Here is a 21,733-nt window from a genome sequence, read left to right as displayed (position 1 = left end):
AGTGTGTTGACAATCAATTTGACATTTCTTTTCTTAAATTAAGCTTTTTAGTCAGTGAGTTTACTGGGCGTTTTTATTCTGGAGTTTTTGCCCGGAAGTGTAGCAGGTTTTTGGCTGCGCTCAGGCTGCCGTAGCTCAAAATAAAGCCGCTGCAGCAACAAGACGAAAGTGCCACTATATTTTTCCTCTGCCCATTGTGTGTAATGGCGTCCCATACGAAAGACAAAGAAGCTTACCAAAGACTGAACTATCTTTACCAGGTAGGAAATAAATAATAAGGTAAACGCTAATCGCTGTCATGATGACTTTGGCAGCAGTCACGTGGCTAACATGTTAGCTGCCTTGCTAAGGAGGTAGCTATGTAATGATTTTCCTCCACCGGTTTTTATCCCTGTACAGGCTGCACATTGTGTTTTATCTCAAACGCCGGAAAATGTGGAGTTGGCTCGTTTCTACTGCTTCACACAAAGGACCATTGCAAGACGCTTAGTTCTTAGACAGTAAGTTAAGTCGATCTCAATATTATTCAGAGGTGTTTGTTTCGTCTGGTACTGATTTTATTTTGAAGGCAGAATTACAGCCGGGCGTGGCGCTCGCTGTCACTCAGTGATGATGAACTATTTTTGCACAAGTGACGCATTACCGTGAACGTGGGTGCTGTAGTTTATTTTGAGTCAATCTGGCATACACCATCCTGCTGCTGTTAATAGTCACTAGAGCAACATATATATAGTAATCCACTGCTGAAAATAGTCCTCAACAAATGTACTATTTAATCCTGTTTGAGTAACATTTACTAAAAACTACAGTGTCCCGCTGTTAGAAAATTACTGAGCCTTTTTAAAAAGTGAAACTATATATTAGTGACTCATGCAAAATGATATACATCTTTAGTAGGAACCAATGGGCTTGGGGACAGAGCCACAGACAGGGTAGGTAAATCAGAAAGTATTGAGAGACGGACTAACACACTGTTGGTTTTGGTCGTTTCAGGGGATTGGTTGACAACAAGAAAAATATACAATAACACCAGCCTTATCCTTAAAACTCTAACCTGTCCAAGCATGAATAGGGGTTACAACATCTGTTAATTTTATTGCAGAGACCCATCAGTGAAGAGACAATTATGCAAGAAGTGCTGCTCATTGCTCATCCCTGGTGTCACTGCTACAACAAGACAACGAAGTAAGTCAGTCCGCTTCCTGCTGTTCACCTTTCCCATGTTGCCTTGCATTGCATACCAAATGTAAATAGATGTTCTAGAGGGTTTTTTTTTAATGGTTAATTTATGTGTTTTAATCTCAATTGTTTGGTAAATTTAAGAAACATGTTCAGAGACACTAACCTTCTTTTTGTTGACTTTGTCTTATTAGGGAAAAACAGAAAGACTCGCTTTACTGTTGTGAAGTGCCTCAGCTGTGGGCAGAGCAAGACGTTACTGAATAATCCAGATTATTGTTTATGGGTAGATCGTCCCGAGGCTCAGATGGAGCAACGAAAGCAGCCAGGTGACAACCCCTCATTTCGATACTATCCACCAGCATACTGTGCTTATCTAGACAATAATCTGCACTGATGTATCAAGATTTGTAGTGTGAAACCCTGTTTGTTTGTTTTTTTCGAACTTATTTTAAAGATTAAATACACTGCAAGTCTAAAACTATAAAACAGCGCAAATTGGCTACCAAATACTTCAGAATTGAAAACAAGTAGCAAATTCTGATTTTTCAACTCCCATTGAAGCAATAATGACTTGAAAAGGGCAAACACTTGGTACTGACCATTATTATTTATTCTTTCTCAACCCACAGATCCAGGCCCTTCTCTTAAGAAGCAGCCGAAAGACACAAAGCCTGATGGGTCAGTCTCTTCTAAACCCAGTGCTGCCCAGAGCTCTGCCAGCACGTAGCAGCAGCTCCCCTCATCTGACTGTAAAATATGAAGGACTGATTTTTTTTTTTTTTTTTTTTTTTTTTTTAAGATATGTGTAACTTTATTGTGTTACATATATCCATAATCTGAGGAAGTAGTTTGATATGATTTGAATGCCAACTTTTCACCCCTGTATTTTAGTGATTTATTGATTTGGTTAGTTGTTGGCCTCTGTGAGATAATTGTCAGTATCTTTCTGCAGTGTGTTCATCTGTTTATCACAGTGTCATTTTTATGCTACCAATAGATGGCCTCCATGTTGTGTCTACACATGGTGGATTTCACCAACACTTCTTAGTATTTTTGTTTGTTTGTTTTTCCCAAAAGAGAAACTTCATTGATATTAGTGAAAACAGCCGACAAGAATGGAAAACTGTAATTAATTTATTAATTTTTTTTATGCTTAATATTTTACATTCTCTGTACAGGCATGTAACTGTTACTTGAGGTAAATACCTATTGACCATTAACCATTTCTTGTCAGGTACTTTCCTAAAAGGTTGATTTTAAAAAAAAAAAATAAAATAAAATAAAAAACTGTATTTTTTTTTCACATTTTCTTCTTTTCTCCTTTGTCCCCCTTTGGCACTCGGAAACGTGTCTTCTGGAAATATAGTAGGTTCTTGGTAGAAATCCTCGGGATATGGCCCACATACAGGAGCAGAGCCAGAGTCATGCCTAGAAAACAGACATTCACTGTAAATCGTGTTCACTTTTTTAAAGAACTGACATGGGATGGATGCACATATATTTCATTTTAATGTAATTTACCTGTGAGAGAGCCCAGCCAGTAGACTACTGCATACTCTGTGAAGGTAAATCCAGGACAGTGGAAGGTGAGGCCATAGGCCAAGGATGGATTCATGTAAGCTGAGGTGTAGCCTCTGGCTGCAAAAAAGAATGGACAAATAAAGTTTGTTAGTCGCTCTTTATTATATGGATTAAAGATGCTTTTAAGAAAGTGGAAGCAGACACACAAGTCTATTAAAGGTGATGCAGGTGATTTAGGCTACCATTTAAAGTAAGTGACAGGCAACACATTTCACAGTGGGTTCCCATATTTTTATGATGTTTTATTTGCAAAAGTTTTAAAATTAAAATGTTTCTTTTTATATTCCAGTCATTTTCCTGCACTTTCTTCCCTCATATTTACAGACTTTCTTTGTAAGACTGGATTTTGAACCTTTCTGCAGTGATGGTAAAAGAGGCGCCAAGTTTCACCTAAAACTTACCTGTATGGGACAGGAAAGTGAGGAGGATGGCGATCAGGGGCACCTGGATCAGAGCAGATCTGCGTCGCAGGTTGAGATGGACCAGGTGAAAGATGAGCGCGCAAACACACTCAGTGAAAAAACCCTGAAGCAAAGAGACCAGCAGAGATGTGCTGCACTCTCTAGCCATCAGGTTTTTGATCATGTGCATGTCAGTCAGCTCCAGACTCCAGTAGTAGACAGCTACAAGAAGGGCTAGGTGGGCCCCAAGAAACTGGGCTGCAACAGCAAGGAGAGTGGGCAGGGTGGTGGCCTCGAGCTGCAGGAACTTAAGCACCACCAGGGTGGGATTCCCGGGCGCACCACCACAGATCACACCGTGGGTTAGCAGCACCACAAACAGCATGGTTACAGTCACGTCAGGACCCAAGCCCCCGGCCCACTCGCCCACCTCCACAATGGTCTGCACCTCCAGCCAACATGCCACCAGCATGAAAGAAGATGCAAACTCCAAAATAAAGCTAAATCGTGGCCATTTTTTAAGGAGTGTCCGAACTGAGGCTGCAAAAATCACAACGGCCAAGAAGTATCCGAGAGATGCGTTCAGTCCAGACATGGCTTAGATCAGGTTTCTTTTCAAAAAGGAATGAATGAGGGTTTGACTTAACAACTATTTGGCAACGTGGCACATGCAGAGACACATTTCTTATCAGGGACACGTCAGGTTTTTATCCAACAGCCACCTGCCAAAATACACACAGGCCTTTGCAAGGTCAGGTCAGGAATCTGGCCTTCATTCACTGGTCATGTATAATTAGATCAAAGCTTTGGTTAAATGCTTCCTTCCTCTCTCTACAGGATAACATATACTGTAATATGTTCTTTTTCCTAGAACTAAATGGCTGAAGAGTAATAAAAATGCAAATGAAAACATACCTCCACTAGATTAAAAGATTTCGGATATGGTAGTCCAGTTTAATGATAAAAACTTGAAGTGCTTGAATAGGAATAAAAAAGGTGCCAGTACTCTGAACCAGCAGCGGTGTGCATGTGACTTTTATCTTAGATAACTTATTCTGGAACGACTTCTGTACATCCCATGTGAAATCTGTTATTGCATGAAAACACGAGTTAATTCGTGTGAACAATGGTTCAAGTCATTTAAAATAATAAATTACAGTACATTTCCTTCACAGTTGGAACTTTAATGTACAAAATATGTCATAGATTAATGGGCCATGTTAAAGAATACAGGCTTTTTATGCAGCCCATAAGTTGTCCAGTGCACACAAATACAAATTTTCAAGCAGGTTTCAACAAAAACAGTGGTAAATATGTTGTTAATTGGTTTAAAGAGTAATTACAATTGTGACTTGGTTTCAACACAGAAGGCAAACTAAATGTCATATTCAAATACAGTGTGTGAACAGAAACTAAACTAGGAGTCTATGCTAGCAGCTCTGTGAGGCTGTACTTATCCACAGTAGTACTTTGAGCTAAATACTAACAGCAGCATGCTAACATGCTCACAATGATAATGCTAACATGCTGATGTTTAGCAGCTAATGTTCACCATCTTAGTTTGTGTTAGCATGCTACCTTTTAAAAATTAGCACTAAACACAGCACAGCGGAGGCTGGTGGGAATGTCGTTATTTTTGTTCTGGACAGTTGTTGAAAATTTTGTATGTCTGTATCAAATTTCATGGCAATACATCAGATACATCATACGGGTACTTCACAAAACGTCACGCCAAAGATTCAATAGATGGCAATGTAATTTGACGTGTGTTTGAGTTACAATTTTGCCAAGTTTGTATACATTCCTTTCTTATTAAACAAGCCTTTGTTTTATAGACATGTCTAAAAATGATTTTGTGACCTTGCCTGAACCTGAGCGTTCATGAAACCTTGATCGGTCAGCTGTCATGTTCCTTCAATCTTCCGAGAAATGCAAATAATGTCCGGTGTTGCACTCCTTTTATGTTTATCTTTTCCAGTTGTGTGTAAATAGTGCACGTTATCGGAGAGCTCCAAGTGTGAGTCTCTGCCAATCAGTCTGTCATATCATATTCCAGGAGACCTTTAACGTAGATCAACACTCGACAGTCTTACACAGTTCTAAATCAAGATATACTGTTTCAAACTGCAGGTATTCACAGGAACTAATTTTTAGCTGTGACCAGCAGCTCTGTAGCTCCCTCTGTCGGTCGATTGGTCGATTGGTCGATTGGTCGGTCAGCCCACAAACATTTCCCCACGCTTTCAGGAGGCTGAAATTTGACATGGCGGTGAAGTGTGTGTGTGTGTGTGAAGCATAGCTGTGAAGGTGTGTGTTTGTGTTCATGCCAATTTGCTAAAAGCGGGCGTGACAATGGGAGTGGGACCTATCGCAAAAAGGCGCACAAAACTGTGCCCACCCTATAGCAACCACAACTTTCTGAAATTCGCCATGGAGGTCAAGTGTTTGTGAGGTTGTGTGTGTGTGTATGCATGAACGCGTGGATACATGCGTGCGTGGTCACAGCTATTGCGAATTCGTGCTTGTTATGGTAAATGGTCACATGGTATGAGATATTTACAGTAATTTATATCATATTTTTCACTCGTTTTACTTTTCTTTACTCTTTTTATTGAGATTTGAATTATTTGCAGATAGTGTTTCAGTAAAATGTAATCTGCAAATTTATAATTTGGTCTGACTCCAAATTGTGATAAATGCAGATAGCTGAAGGAGGCAAATAGTTCATCTTGTATACTTATAAGTGCCTTTTCCTTTGTTTTAGGCACGTTCCTTGTAAATGCATCCAGCACAGGAACACAAAATAACACATTTTCCAATATTTATTATTTGTTATAACTTTATATTTTTGTATAAAGTCAGCTTTCTGAACAAAAAAGTTGCACATTATTTGCACTGGCAGCTGTCACTCACTAACAGAATAGGCTGTTGCTCTTAGCTGACTACTTTGTGGTTAAAATTAATACAGCAGCCAAGTTTGGGTGGATGGTTTATTTTAATTTTAAAGTTGTTAGAAGAAGACGCAGATTATTGCTTTGGCTTTTGGAGGCTCAAAGTAGTCCTTCGCATGTGATAAGTTAATGTTGTATAACCTCACAGCTAACTACAGGCAGCAAATAAGCACTGTGTTTTCATCATTGAAAGTATATTGCATGATTCTGCCTAATGTCTCGGTTGCACACAATGTGTTCTAAGTTGAAACAATAACATCCAGAGTTATGGCTGTGAAAGGGTTGTACGAAGATTGTTTATGTGACCAGATGCCCACAGTGTACTGAGCTCCACCTGACAAATTACATTAGCAATACAGCATCTTAACAATGACACTTGTCTTTAGTATAACCCAAAGCTGCCACTCTTATTTCAAATATCATGAAACGCTTTGATTATTTGTCTGCTGAACAATTTAAACCGTGTTAAAATACACAGTGGCTGAAGAGAGCAATCTGTCCTTCAGCACAGGTATAACTCACAGGTAAAAGAAATAGAAAATGTATTATTATGTATGCAGTCATGAGAATGATTTTTCTGCATCAGGTCCTGCATCAGTCGGCAATAGTACAAGACATCTTGTGGAATCTCTTCATTTGTGTCCTGCTGGAACTTCTTGTACAGCACTCTGGATGCAGAGATGTGAGCAACACAGCACGTACTGTCCTCTATCAGACTTTATGTATTTTGTTATTTTGTTATCATGCATTGCTAGTCTTCCACCCATCTCTCATGAAGAGGTGCTGCATAGTCTGTGACTGCAGCTGCATTTTGAAGGTATCAAAAATGTTTGCTTTAGGCATTGTGAATTCTTTTCTATATTAAAATACACTGTAAAGACGAATACTCTAATCGGTTGAGATGCCACCATTAAGCATGTGTTTTGCCTGTGGTTAAACAGTAAATATGACACACTCTATTCTGTTGCTTATGGTATGTACAGCTGATGCTGCATCAGTAGAGAACCTCCCCACTGACTGCCTGATCTACACACACACACACACACAAAGAGACAGTTTAGAAACCTTTGTGTCTTTAGGGTTAATTTAGCTAAACTGCTCTTGTAAGTGGGATTTTTATGTATTAGGTGGATTTGTGACTCATAGTGTAGAGAATTGGATCTACACATCGAAACCTGACTGGAAATTTCCACACACAATAAAAGTTGTTTTGACTCATAAGAGATACCAGCAAATGTTATTTTCTCTCAGTTCCACGGTACAATTAGTATAGCTCCACACATTAAACCAATATGACACCGGTGAAGAAGTTTGTTGACAGAAGGCAGACATATAATACAGTAAGTCCTTTCTACTTCCAGCCCAAAAACGTCAGCCCCAAACCCCAGTCTCATAGGACTTTTCACATAAAATTACAATTTAGACATGTCACAGTAGGGAAAGCACAGGTGTAACTAATTATATTAGGATGGCTGATTTCCAATTAGCTGCTTCAGTGTCAGCGTCCTGATAGGCTGGCTCACTGTCACACTGTCATGGCTTACTGGGACACTTGAATGGAAAGGAGCCATCGTTAATGTTATTAGCAACACCTGTGCTTTTCCTACTGTGACCAATCAAAATGTGAGAGAGAGAGACTGGAGGCTAGAAATATTATATTTGGTTGTTATGATTATAGTGACAATCTAATTTCACTTTTGACAAGGTATAGGCCCAGCTGTGTCTCAGTTCAGGTGCCGCATCCTTCGAAGGCTGCATATGAAGACCAAATGCGGCCTTCTTTTCTTGAGTTTGGAGGATCCAACGGGTGGATCCTTGGCGGTCAAACATATCCCTAGATGCATTGCGCGTTGCATTGGGACACGAGCGGCATACCACTCTAGTAACGGGCATATACCGCTGAGCAACTAGTGGCTTACCATCAGCCACTTTTCTACAATACAGCTACTTCTACTGAGTCTAATAAAACTCGGACTCTAAACGTTCATAAACTATAGACGTCATTTCATTTATTATCAATGATGAACCCCACAAAGAAGATTATATCGTTTTTAAACAGTACGTTGCTGTAGAAATCATTACAATGGCAGCTATTTTTCCCTTTAGCTGTGCGCGCTCCCGCGAGGTGCATGCAATTCTCGGCGGGCAGGCACAACACAACACTTATGAATAAATACTGTATCTAATGAATGAATGTACCTCCTAACTTGTGATTGGATTATGTAGATCACATGTAAAGTTATAACCAGGAAGTGCTGCTGTTGTCAAGCCAATACATTCATGGATGAAAGTATGGGGGGATAGTAAAGCCGCAGAAGAGATAACATTCTCCATCCAGCGCGTGCTAAAGTTTCTAACCCCCCGTGTAACAAATTAGCAATGCGTAGCTGTTATTTTCAGTTCCGCGTGTGAGTGCCAGACTCGCGTTAGCTGTGCAGATAAACCGCATTTTGCCATTAAAAAGTGATGTTCATACTTGAGGCGGAAGTTGTTAAACGTCGACATCCCCGTGCGTGCGTGCGTGCGTGTGTGTGCTCGCGTACACGTGCGTGTGTGTTTGTAGGTGTGTGTGAGCCAATGTGAAGTGATGGAAGCAGGGGGAGAGCCGACGCTCAGAGAGGAATGAGAACTCGTCGGGGATGGCGGACAAACCTCTGACAGTGTTTGTGAAGCTGTTTGCCGCTGGATTTTACGGTGTGAGCTCGTTTCTCATCGTCGTGGTGAACAAAAGTGTCCTCACAAACTACAGGTAACGGTTTTGCTAATGCATATTACCGTTATAACGTTCGTTGAAAGCTACCATGTTAGCTAACGTTAACCTAGCAGCTCGAAGTTGTGTTGGCTGAATAGCGGAGCTTGTTAGCTTACGTCAACTTTTGGCTAGCGGTAACTTACAGACTGAAATAGGAGAGCTTCACTTACAGTAGCATGTTGGAAAGCGTTATTTTAACCCACCAGTGTTAGGTACGAGGTTAGCTACAGTGTGCTCAGCCTTGAAGCTGTAATGTTGACTGGGTCTAACGGGGACTCAATTCTGCTGTTCCAGGTTCCCTTCTTCAATATGTGTCGGAATTGGACAAGTAAGTTGAATGCTTTTCCCTTTTTGTGCAACGATTTTTCAAACACACACCACTCCCTGAAAGCAGGCAGAGTTAAACTTTCTATTGAATGTGTGTGCAGATGTTGGCCACAGTGGTTGTACTGTGGGTGGGCAAGGCTGCGAGGGTGATCAGCTTCCCAGACTGTGATGAGAGCATACCTCGCAAGGTGAGACCACCTATCCATTTCTCTAAAATGATTTGCAGTTCACCATGATCAGGGCAGTTTTGTCACAATATCCAGATATTTATGTTTAACTGGTTTCACAGGCGTTTCCTCTACCTCTACTTTATGTGGGAAATCAAATCACTGGTCTGTTTGGAACCAAAAGGCTGAAGTAAGTCCTTATCTCTAAGCTATCTAGGCTGAATGACGGTTAAGGGAAGTTGATTCAGTGTCATCATGAGCTCACTGGGCATGGCTGTTGATGTTTGGCCAAGTTAAAGCAATTTATGTCCTCTTCCTCCAGTCTGCCAATGTTTACTGTCCTCAGGAGGTTCTCCATCTTATTCACAATGCTGGCTGAGGGATTACTGCTCAAGTAAGATCGCACATGACAGATAACCCACTTTTCTCAGTCATTTACTGGTCTTTTTTAATCAGTGGGACACCAAGCCGTTCTCCTGGCACTGTATTGGTGGCTTTTATTTACAGCTCAAAGCAGCCAGATTGAATGTCATTACTCTACTGTCTTTGACCTTTTGGCAGGAAGAAATTCTCCAGGCCAGTCCAGCTGACAGTATTTACAATGATCCTCGGGGCGTTTATAGCTGCAAGGTAAGTTCTACTAAGTCCAGGTGTTCTGGCTGTTAAACAAATCAGAATTACCCTCACTACAGAAGGCTGTCCTGGCCTGATATATGTCCTCACTTAAGTTATATTGTCTTCAGGGTCATCAGACACATGTATATCTGCAGTTAAAGGAGCCCTCCTGAAACAAAGCATGCCCAAAGCTAAATCGTTAGTGACAGAACACTTATTTTTATTATTATTTTTTTATCGTTTTCTCTCATCTCTGTTCGTAGTGCTGACTTGTCTTTTGACCTGCAAGGCTACGTGTTCATTCTCCTGAACGATGTGTTGACTGCAGCCAACGGAGCCTATGTGAAACAAAAATTGGATGCAAAGGTATGTGGCAGCACCATCTGATGAATAGCAACCATTGTTGGCTGGGAGCTGTTTTTGGCATTGAGCTGATGTTGGTGAATTTAGAGAACCCAAACTGTCCTTCAGCGTCTGGCTTAAAGGAACTCAATGTACACAAACACCGTGAGCTGGTTCTTTTTACTCCCCACTAAGTTGATTTAGTTATCACTGTTTAATCTGTTTTTGTAGAGAAAGTATCATTTGTGACTCCAGTGTATTCTAAAAGTTGTGCTGCTTTACTATTTATTTTGCAAGGTTTCTTACATTACTTTTAACATTCGGGTTAATTACTGTTTGACTGTTGGGTCAGAAATGGCTTGTAGCTTGTTTTAGTCGTTTTTTTTATGTCACATGAGCAGACTGCTCAGCTCTCACGTTACAGCAGAGGCAGAACTGGGTCCAGATTTAGTCTGTGATGTCTGTAGAGCACCATCTGCTAATACTGAGCAAGACAGAGAGGTTTGTGTGTGTGTGTGTGTGTGTGTGTGTGTGTATGTGAGTGAGGGAGTGAAAGATGGAGCCACTTGAAACCGAATCAGACAAATGCAAACAAGAGGTTTCTAGGTAGTGCAGTTGGCTGGCCATGCATGACATCTGTATACTAGTTAATGAGGAATGCACTGAGTAACCCTCACTGTTCTGGCTCTGCTTATTTTTGTTTCTATGCTCTTTCTCACAGGAGTTGGGGAAGTATGGATTGTTGTATTATAATGCATTATTTATGCTAATTCCTACTCTACTGTTGGCTCATGTGACTGGAGATGTGCAGAAGGTAAGCAGTTTGACTCTTCTTTTGTTTGATTGAAGCTCAATTTCTAAATAACCTTCATTCAAACCTCCAAACATCTTTTATTCATGGTAGAGTTTATTCATTAGATTTGGAAAATGTAAGTGTTTGAACAGTAGTTATAAACCATCAAGTTAAGTCTTGGTAGTCAGTTTATGTTGTTGGTACCAGCAGTTGCAAGGTTTAATACTAAACTGAAGTGAGTGCACATACTTGTAAGCATGGGTGTGTGCCGTAAATATGAGCTGCCTGTTGGTTGGTAAGTGTTGGCAGAGACCGTCGGGTTTGCCCAGCTGGGGCCCAGCAGCCAGAAAGGCACAAAGCTGCTATTATGCACCTAGTAGAGTTATTACAGCAGAGCCCACAACCTCCCCTGACTGAATAACCTCAGTAGAGATACAGACTACTACCTTTTAAAGCTATTGGAAACTCTGTGTTGAATTCATAAGTATGTAATTGTTAGTTGTGTGAGTGGCCTAGCTCTGCAGTGATCATTTAATCTTTATTTCCGTTCTTCCACTGAATGCCAGATGCAGATGAATTTTTTACTAAACAAACTGAATATTTTAAACTCAAATCATTTTTAATTGCCTACCTAGCTAGCTTTACTCCTGCTTTTTTGTGTGCTTCTTATGACTGTGTGTGTGTGTGTGTGTGTGTGTTCACTTGTAGAGTTCTGTTGTTTCTTATGCTCTGCTTCTCTCGTCAGGCAGTGGAATATGATGGTTGGTCAGATGCGTTTTTCCTCGCCCAGTTCATCCTCTCTTGCATCATGGGGTGAGAATACAGGCTGAAGTTTATGTGACGTGCATGCATGCGCAAGCGAGCAGGATTGTGTTTCATGGCAGAATTGAACATCTGGATGATACCAAATTTCTGCGGTCTTGCTGTTATATCAGTGGCTGAAATCTAGACTCTAGGCCATCGCTTGATTGAGTGTGAAGCTCACAATGACCTTTTGTCTACCATGTAGCATTAACATTGTGAAATCTGACTTTGTGTTTAGTCATGCAAATATAATAACATGGTTGTTTTGCAGGTTTGTTCTGATGTATTCCACTGTCCTTTGTACACAATACAACTCTGCATTAACAACTACGATAGTGGGCTGCATCAAGGTAAACTGCAGATTCATGTGAAGTAATAGTTAAATATACTAAAACACAAAAAACTCAGCATAATTAATATTTTCTCAATTGTGCAGAATGTCGTGGTGACATACATTGGGATGGTGTTCAGTGGAGACTACATTTTCTCTTGGACAAACTTCATAGGTTTGAATATCAGGTATGAAACAACAGGTTCATTTTCTAATGTATGCTCAAATGTCTTAACAGATGGATAGATTTTTTTCAGATACACTCCAAAGTTGTTTTGGGGTCCTATGCAGAATTTTTCTCCAACACAAATCCTCACTCATCTGACATTCCAGCACATACATTTCGCATTGTATGGTCACACAACAGATTGAGTCAATTATATATAAACATGAAAGGGAACTGTGAATACCACATTATCATCGTGTTGTTTTTAGCGACGCTAGCAGCATGGCTCTATGGACTGCAGTCAGTCCACCACTTTGGTCCAGACAGAAATATCTACACTACTGGATGGATTGCCATGAAATTTGGTACAGATATTCATGATCCCTAGATGATGAATTCTAATGACTTTGGTGATCTCCTGACTTTTTATCTAGTGGCATTATCGGGTCAAATTTTAAATTTGTCCAATAATCTGGTTTATGACCAAATCCCTGAAAAACCAATGGCATTTCCTTCAGCTGTAAAAGTTTTAAAATTTACTTTGTAAGAAAGAAAATAAAAATCAGGAAAAATCTATTGTAAATGTTCAGTTTCCTTTTTTATGAAAAGTTCAGATATAAAAGCTTCACAAAATGACTGTCATTTATATTTTAGTTTATTTAATAACTCATGGTAAAAAAAAAAGAAAAAAAGAACTGGGACTAGGGCCTTAATACGCACAGAAAAAAAGAACAACAAAATATATATTTTACAAGCACGGACCAGGTAAAGCAACAGTGAACACACCTGGTTGGTGCAGATGTCATTAAGAATCGGTACCACGTTGGTTTCGATTGTGGTGTGTGTGTGTGTGTGTGTGTGTCCGACATTAAAAACCGAATACTTACCCAAGAAACAAACAGTTGAATATCTGGGTCCAGCCGTAGTTTTGAATTTCTTCAGCCAATCAACACTGGGCCTCAGCTGTGCTAAGATCACTCTGGTGGGGTAAATATGTTACTGAGGAAACTTTGTTTTTCACATAGCTCATTATATGGCTAGTTGTGTTACAGCAAATAAAAAAACAACTGGTTTCGACCTAAATAAGAGTGCCTGAAGTTTTTCTCCGTCCATGTGATTATCTCAAATCTTCAAGTACCCCTGCGTTTTTTTGTTCTTTGATTCTTAAATGATAAGGATTGGTTTTTGAGCACACCACTACTTCTTACAGTTTGCTATTTGTTTCTGTTGAGCAAAGGAAAAGGTCAATGCTGACACAGATATCACTGATTCTAATGTGCCAATCAGCTGCAGGAATTTATGTGCCTGCTGGATCTTGTTGGGGAATATGATGAATTTTATGATGTGCTGCAACATGTTCACCTTTACGCTGATTGACACAAATAACATGATTTTCAAGTCTCACTTGCCTGCAGTTATCAAATGAAAGTTTTGTATAGCCTCTCTAACATGAATCCAACCACCTGATGTTGAAAACCTTAATCTTAATTGAGAAAAAAAAGTTTTACAAATAAATCTCCTCACGAAACACTTATCCTGCCAGTTTATCAGACAGTTAGATTAAATACTAACATTTACATGTTTGTTCTTTTCATTTGGTGTTCTTGTACAGGTGTGACGTGTTTGTATACTTTAACATGGTTGCTGTCTGTGTTGCAGTATTGCAGGCAGCCTGGTGTATTCATACATCACTCTAACAGAAGAGCAGTCCAACAAAGCAAGTGAAAGCACCAAGCTGGACATCAAGGGCAAGGTGGTTGTATGACAGAGACACTGGATTTAATTATTTTTATGCTGATGAACAGGAAAACTCTATTTTTAGTACGACTTTTATTTATGGAGTATTTTAGCAGCGAAGGCGTGGGATTGATGGAAATGGTGTTGCGGAAACTACCTTTCTGTGTTTTCGTGGAAATGGAGCCACGCCGTCACCCTGACCCTCCTGCTGTTGACATGGTTACGAACCCTCCAGAGGGACTCTGGGTTGATTTTTATGGTGGTGTTTTTAAATATTTGTATTTTGATACTGTACATGTGAGCGTCGAGAAGAAGGGAAACATGGAACCAATATTATTTATATTACAACATTTCCTGACATTTAGACAAACTGAATGTTAAAAGCAATGTTGGGATGATGTAGTGTTTCCACACAGGAGTGAACAGCTGGAATTATCAATTGTTTTAAGCATGGGTGTGTACTGGCGAATCATGGGGAAATTAAGTAAAGGTTATTTTAAAGGAACAATCCTTACTTTTTTATTGCCTTTTCTGGTTTGCTGTTTACAAGGAATTTAACTTTAGATGCCTTCTAAGCACAGTGAGATGCACTGACACTGTCATTATCTGTTGTTTCAGTCATAAGTACATTTCTTTTTATTTTTGCGCAAACACTGTTATAAGCTTGTTACAGACAAACAGTAAGGACAGTGATCTAACCTCATCCTTCAAACAACCAAAGTGGATGGGCAGTGGGCTGTCAGTTCCCATCATGCAATGTGGCTTTAATTAATGTTCCTGCCTCCTTTTGGGAGATAATTTAAGATGACTGTTTACATTTTGTTCCTTCAGTATTACAGAATGGTTGTTGTGGACCCTGCAAGGCTGCAACTGGTTCTTTATGCAGAATTAACAAACAGTACTTATGGTGTGTTAATTGTACAAGGGGATTTTTCCTTGACACGATGTTATCGCACTTTTAACTGAGGTAAAACCTGCAAAAGGGTGAAACTGTTTTGCCTCACCTTCTGTTACATTCATTGATGAGTGAGATTATTATACTTTTCTGAAATGTATGTTTCAGGTTTTTTAGTTTTACAAGAGAAATAATAGTCAGGTACAAGTATTGACTTCTTTTTTTTTTTTTTTTTTTTTTTTTTTTTACATTTTTATCTACATCGTTTCATATTTATTACTTTTATTAGACTAATATTCATTCTGTAGGTGGAGTGGCACAGCAACCATGGATTTGTAGCAATGATGTATTTTACATTAAAAAAAACCTGTTGACATGACGTATTCCTTGGGATTTGTCTTATCCAAGATCACTAAGTTACTCTATTTTCTCCTGTAATATCCAACTTAAGTCACATTCAAATTAATGAAGCTATGAATATTTTGTAACTGATTATTTTTTAGATGTTCTAGTGCCGCGCGATCCTGGATAACTCAACACAGTTCTGTAACTGTATTTGCAGCTGTAAATAAACTACAGTAGGGCAATGGTTCCCCCTTCTGTCATATCTAGCAAAACATGACATCACACTGGACCCACCCACAGGATTAAATTTGACTTGTGAGTCACTCTGTAGACCAGGGCGACATTCGGGCTCTGACAAGAGTACTACCACTAGGACTCGCCAAATTCATACATTTTCAAGTCCTACACAAGTGATTTTTTTGGCCACTTTATGTACAACTTACAAAACATGCGATATGAACTGATGTCTTTTTTCCCCACATGAGTTCAGGAGGGTGACCTTGACTCTACCTACACACATTGAGTACATATATGAAAGTATAAAGGGCTTCAAACCCTACACTTCACCCAAAATATATGTAAAAGACCCTAAGAGACTTCAAGCTGAAAGTCAAAATTACATTTTTATTCTAATACAAAAAACAGACCATGTATCTTTGATACAAACCCATTACCATAAACAGCTCATGACCTCTGACCTCACTGGTCTGTAGGCAACTTACATTTAGTATTACACAAGCCACACTAACAATTAAAACCATATTTCAAACATATCACGAAGCTAGCATAAATATCCACTAATGTAAAAAGGTGTTTTAAAATGTCACATCCATGTACAGCTTTTATGTTTATGCACAAAAAAGTCAGATGACTTTCGTTCAATTTATATTAATTCAAACTGGCCGAGATAACAGGCAACACAACAAAAAGGATGTGTACAGTTAAAAACAACTACCAAGTAATATTGCATTGTCTTTGCCAGTAAGCACCTTCATCAGTCCAGTCTGAACAAAAAGGAAAACTAGGAAAGGAGTTTCAGAATCTGTACTCAGCTGCCTCTGCCCTCATTATGGAAATGCTGAGGGTGCACTTTTTACTTGGTTTAATGGACATGTATTACAGGCCATCAGTAAAAAGAAGAAACATATCCATAGAAGAGTTTCACCTAAGCAGTTACAACAAGGAGGGGCCATCATAGCATGGAGAGGTTTGTTAAGGTAATTGCAACATGTACAAAAAAAAAAAAAAAAAAAAAAAAAGAGACAACAATATAGAACAGACAGAATTTATAAAAATTGACCACAGATTCTCTCTGATATGTGAAACAAACAACAATGCAAAGATGTTCAAACTATGACTTAAAAAAAAAGCTCTGTCACCTGAGAACTGCACTGCACAGAACTCCTTTGCTGATGATGATTTTGCTATGATTTTCTTCAGGCTCCATACTATCATCGCAGATATTTAGCGGAAATAAACCCACATCATCTCAGCAAGTCTAAACAATATTTATACCATCCCATTTAATACCATCCCAAAAAACACACCTTTATACTACTTTCTGGATCAATGCACAATCCACTAGATTATTACAACCATCACACCGGCTCAACAAAACTGATCATTCTGATCCCTGCCCCCACCACAGGTTCAAGCTCATCAACAGTGTCTACCTAGAGGACACACTGATAATAGCAAAGGTCTACCTGCTGGGGGGTCAGACTCAAGACAAGACCAACCTGCTGTGCAACAACAAATCTTATAACATCTTCATCATTGCTCATTTACAGAGCAATACACTGTAAATATTTACAAACACCAATACATTTTAATTCCAATATACCAATAAACAAACCACTGGTGCAAGTGTGTTTTGGATGGTCTAAAAGCAGTACTGATTGTATATAATACAGTAAAAATGTTTGAACCTTTCTTTTTCATATCAGCAGCAAGCAGCCAGGAGAGCTAGAGACAGTACAAACTTTGAAATGTGAAGCACAGCCCCGCAGTTGCTCCAACATAAAAGGTAAGTGTGACAAACCTGTGACACTGCACTATGAGCAAGGTATTAAAACTCCACCCAAACAGGAAGAGCAGGACTGAGCTGCATGGGAGCAGATCCCTTAATGCATTTCTGTTGCGCATATATATTATATATAAAAAAGATGCAGTGCATTGGGCTATTTTCTGCTATGGTGCCTCTGATATGCCGAGTACAAAGTTTTTGAAAACATTCCTCCTGTTTTAGGTGCCTGAAAGGTACCATATTGTAATGGTGACAGAAAAGGGAAATCTCAAGGCTGCCACCAGCCTCAGCCACACTAGGTGAAAGGTGAGGCATTACTCATTGCAGGAACTGATTTGACTCCCTACAACCTTTAGGAGAGAAATGCAGCTTTAGTGACCCTGACTGTCTTAAAACCAACAAAAACCTAGGGCCAAAATCTGAGCACAGAGGCTGTATCCTTTCATTATTCCCCAAGGCACAAGAACAACAAGGCGTACCAGACTTTTTATCTCATAACTAAATAAGGCAGAGAGAGAGAGAGAAAGAGAGACAGAGAAGACTTTTGGTATTAAATATATAACTTACTGCTTTGATACAAAAATACGAGTTTCTAGATTTGCAAGGGAGTGATGTGGGAGTGACTATTATTAAACTATTTAACAGTCCAGCGGCTGTACGTCCGTTACAGTGTGACCAGGTTCTCAGCCATGTAACAGAGACTGTAGAAGTTGCAGCCTACACAACAGAGATTACAGAGGGAGGACAGCAGTCTGTACAGCCACAGGCGACTGCTGAGGTGTCTGTATTTGACATCCGTCTCACACAGCTTGGCGTAAGCTTCGCGGTTCGACGACAGGCCGATATCCTGACCCAATCCGCACGCCTGCTCGATAAGGTGCATGTCTGCCATGATCTCCGATGTCATTTGGCCAAACCACTGGGCATTGACAGCCGCAACTGTCACAGACACAAAGAAGATGAAGATCTGGTGGGGAGAGTGGAGGCAGAGATTAAAAAAGTATTCTAAAATGGGTTCTATGCAAAGTGATGATGTGGAACAAACAACACACCTGAAAGGCTTCTCTGTCATCCAGCATGTCGCTGGGATGATACGCAGCGTAGATGGTGAGGTTAAAGAAGGCACAAGCTGAACCCAGGTGGAGATAGAACGGGACAAGACGACTCTGGATAAACCCATAAGTGTGTCTGTTCAGGTGGTTGTCCATCACAAAGCCTGTGCAGAAAACAGAACAACTCATTAGAGCTGCAAGGCTGCTGGCTTTTATTTCCATAAAAACCCATTCATTCATCATGGTCTAACAGTGACTACTTTTACATGGACTGAAATATTCTGAAAATAACAAGGTTAAGAGAAGCCATTTTCTGATGACCTCTACCTGAACTATGTCATAGTTGGGGAAAGATTAATCAAATAAAAGATGTAAAGTATTCCAGTTTTAGTATATACACCTTAATCACACTATATCAGAGTTTTCTTGACAATTTCAGACACATACTGCAATCCAAATGCTTGATATATGCTCTACCTTCTCTGCTCTGTGGTTTTAAACACACTGTTCAAAACCTGTTTGCATAAATGCAGCCACAATGGCATACCACAATAGCAGCATGGCACAAAGTTTGTGGCTGAATACTGGCATGTACTGGGGTCAATGTGAATTGCATAGCTCTACAAGCAACTCATAGACACACCTTAGATTATTGCAACCTGTGTAAATTTATTGACTGAGCTACAGCAAAAGCAAGTCAGGGTCTGGATGTAGACGTGAAGACAGTAGACAGTGACACTGTGACAGTGACACTGTGAAAAAAGTGGTTAGAGATGATACAAGGGTGCTTCACTAAGGTCCCGTTCCCACTTTTGCTTCTTCTTCTGGGTGATCCAATCATAAGTTAACAGGTGACACAGGTGTGAATTTGCCCAAAGATGCACTGAATACACACTGATCCGATCACTCAGGCCACATTCAGGACCACATTGTATGTAGCTTGACAGCAAATGTCCTAAATGAGTTACCAGCCTCTCCCACTCTTTCTCTTGACATCCCTCACTTGTGTTTCTAACTTTTCTGTGTACTTGTTTGTATCCAGTGTGTGCGTATGTGTCTGTGTGCGTGGTACTAACTTGAAATGAAGGTGACCCAAATCTGCATTCCCCAGTAGGTAGAGAGCAGCAGCAGCTGCAGCAGCTTGACTGTGAACGTGGGCTCCTGGTCAGTGGACATCTCTTCTCCAATCTGGACTCCACTGTTTCCAAAACTGCACCGTCTGGAAAAGCCAGTAATGCTTTCTTTTGCTTGTCTGGAGGACACTTGATGCTCCACCCCAGAGCCTCTGTAAACATCAATGTGGCATACTAAGAATGTGACAACATGCAACATATTGTAAGCAAACTGGTTAAAAATGTAAGTGAGCTACAATGTTTAGCTCCAATCACTGCAGGCCAAAGTTCAAGGATTGCTGATATTCAAACTGAAACTTAGTGTACTCATCCACCTTTATGTAGGAACAAAACACCTCAGGGACAGCTTCCCAAATAAATAAAACCAACAGGTTAGTGTTATTTTTCTGTCAATGCTGAAATCAGAGCAGTGTACCTTAAATGATGGTCTAGAAACTTCCGCATTGACCCTACCCAGTGCGTAGACTAGCCCAATAGGAAAATAAAACTGCAGGTGTGCACGTCCCGCTTATGCAGCATTCCAGACAACTTCGAATTTGAAAATTTCCAACCTCCTACTAGAAAAAGTACAATGCAACGCTACTTCAAGTGTGAGTTCCTACTTGTGAACTCGGTGCAAATCCATCCACCCCGACTACATGAAGAAGCAGTTGTCTGACGTCACACAACATTGGCAGCACCCATGGAGGTGCACATAAGGCTACATTTCAATCAATAGGGGAGGGGGGTAGGATGTATTTGTAGACTACAGTATTTTTTATTATCTATTGAATGGAATATTTAGATACGTTTCAGAGTATAAAAGTGCCGTAAAATATTATGTATAATGGCGTTTGTTCATGTGTTTTTTATTGTCATTTATATATGCAAGGAGGCTGCAATGCTGAGAGTTTGAAATTGTGTGTACACTTGCCAAAGAAACATCAGTTTGTCACGGTCAGCCATGTTTTTGTTTATGTTTGATGTTGTGCAGCTGGAAGCTTTGAGGTCGGAAGTCAGAAATTTCAACAGGGAAATTCCGACCTCCAACTTTAACTGGAATGCAGCGTATTACTGACTACTCACACGGCTAATTTCAGATAACTACAGTAACGTTAGCTACCAAAACTAAAAGTATGCAGGCAAAAAACAAACAGCAGTGCTGAATTATTTCACTCCCAACAAAGACCAACAGCAGCTAAGAACTGACGGGGCGGCAACAAATCTTCAAAGTCACCTTTACGAAATAGTTCATTTTTGCAAACTAACGCCAGGTATTAGTATTAGCTAACGCTAGCTGTAAAACCGACGTGTAGCAGAAGGTAAAACTACACCGACTAGCAGCTAGCGTTAGTTAAAGTTAACTCTGTAACTTCGCGTAAGTTAGCTTCACTTAGAAAACTATCACTGTACTTTAAGTTCACTGTCCTTTGAGTCAGCAACCGTCATCTTTACAGTCTTAAGACACAACACAGAGTTAATACTATAACCGTCTCTCTGAGTACAGCTCACCTGTGTTGCCAGTAACTCCGGGCAGCTTGTTGCAGATGTCTTCGGCTCTGACAGTAAACTTACCTACCGATAGCAGAAGCGCTGACAGCTCATTTTGTAAGTCACAAGAAGAAGGCGGAACCGCAAGTATCAGGATGTGCTCTGGAAAAAAAATCCCTACTGCTCTTAAGAGTAGACACCACTGGTTCCCCCGGCGCTTTCAGGTAAAACCTCCCCGCCAGTCTGTAGTAAAACACAGGGCACTTTGGTGGGAAGCTGTCTGCTTGAGTTGATATGCTGTATACAGTATGTATATGCGAAAAGAGTGTTGGTGGGGTGGAGGTTTGTAGGCTGAGAGGTCGACATATATGTATATTTAGAAATTGTTAAGTCCAATTAAGAACTAGTAAACACTGGTTAGTCACTGTTTTGTTATGGTTTATACGACTTTCTGATAAGTCCCACAGGGACAAACAAAATAAACAAAGTCAGGTTTACACTGTGCAGTTATTCAAATAAGTAAATTAATTCCTAAAAGCCTATCAATTTGATTTGACTATATGCCAACACATTAAAAAAGAAGTTAAGAAGCATACACAGGGACAAACAAAAGAAACAAAGATTAGGCTTGCACTGTGCTGTTATTTAAATAAATAAATTAGC

At 39.9% G+C, this 21,733-nt stretch overlaps 4 protein-coding genes across 6 annotated transcripts; 2 read left to right on the top strand and 2 right to left on the bottom strand.

Annotated features, from left to right (window-relative positions):
• The first annotated feature begins 78 nt into the window (after positions 1-78).
• rpp21 (ribonuclease P 21 subunit) lies at positions 79-2,474 on the top strand. Its single transcript, XM_044198324.1, has 5 exons — positions 79-260; positions 400-500; positions 1,103-1,185; positions 1,374-1,508; positions 1,812-2,474. Exons 1-5 carry the CDS (start codon positions 204-206, stop codon positions 1,907-1,909), a joined length of 474 nt encoding a protein of 157 aa, XP_044054259.1. The 5' UTR covers positions 79-203; the 3' UTR covers positions 1,910-2,474.
• On the bottom strand, positions 2,301-3,845 carry aqp12 (aquaporin 12). The gene is made up of 3 exons (XM_044198316.1): positions 3,165-3,845; positions 2,704-2,820; positions 2,301-2,610 (listed from the first exon to the last, which is right to left on the bottom strand). The coding sequence occupies exons 1-3, from the start codon at positions 3,757-3,759 to the stop codon at positions 2,483-2,485; spliced, it is 840 nt and encodes a 279-aa protein (XP_044054251.1). The 5' UTR covers positions 3,760-3,845; the 3' UTR covers positions 2,301-2,482.
• Positions 3,846-7,806: 3,961 nt separating this feature from the next.
• LOC122877167 (UDP-N-acetylglucosamine/UDP-glucose/GDP-mannose transporter-like) lies at positions 7,807-15,423 on the top strand. Its single transcript, XM_044198302.1, has 12 exons — positions 7,807-8,864; positions 9,162-9,195; positions 9,296-9,382; positions 9,484-9,551; positions 9,684-9,755; positions 9,923-9,991; positions 10,240-10,342; positions 11,040-11,132; positions 11,857-11,924; positions 12,187-12,265; positions 12,352-12,434; positions 14,072-15,423. Exons 1-12 carry the CDS (start codon positions 8,755-8,757, stop codon positions 14,175-14,177), a joined length of 972 nt encoding a protein of 323 aa, XP_044054237.1. The 5' UTR covers positions 7,807-8,754; the 3' UTR covers positions 14,178-15,423.
• A 570-nt stretch (positions 15,424-15,993) lies between these two features.
• On the bottom strand, positions 15,994-21,291 carry si:ch211-121a2.4 (transmembrane protein 205). 3 transcript variants are annotated; one of them, XM_044198305.1, is made up of 4 exons: positions 21,092-21,291; positions 19,544-19,752; positions 18,468-18,631; positions 15,994-18,382 (listed from the first exon to the last, which is right to left on the bottom strand). In XM_044198305.1, the coding sequence occupies exons 2-4, from the start codon at positions 19,641-19,643 to the stop codon at positions 18,080-18,082; spliced, it is 567 nt and encodes a 188-aa protein (XP_044054240.1). In that variant the 5' UTR covers positions 19,644-19,752; positions 21,092-21,291; the 3' UTR covers positions 15,994-18,079. The 3 variants fall into 3 exon arrangements, with proteins under 3 accessions (XP_044054240.1, XP_044054239.1, XP_044054238.1); XM_044198304.1 differs by lacking the exon at positions 21,092-21,291 and adding an exon at positions 20,203-20,308; XM_044198303.1 differs by lacking the exon at positions 21,092-21,291 and adding an exon at positions 20,016-20,179.
• Positions 21,292-21,733: the final 442 nt, after the last annotated feature.

The sequence above is a fragment of the Siniperca chuatsi genome, linkage group LG6 (assembly GCF_020085105.1).
Source record: "Siniperca chuatsi isolate FFG_IHB_CAS linkage group LG6, ASM2008510v1, whole genome shotgun sequence".
NCBI classification, from domain to species: Eukaryota; Metazoa; Chordata; class Actinopteri; order Centrarchiformes; family Sinipercidae; genus Siniperca; species Siniperca chuatsi.
This window is presented reverse-complemented; position numbering and strand designations above follow the sequence as displayed.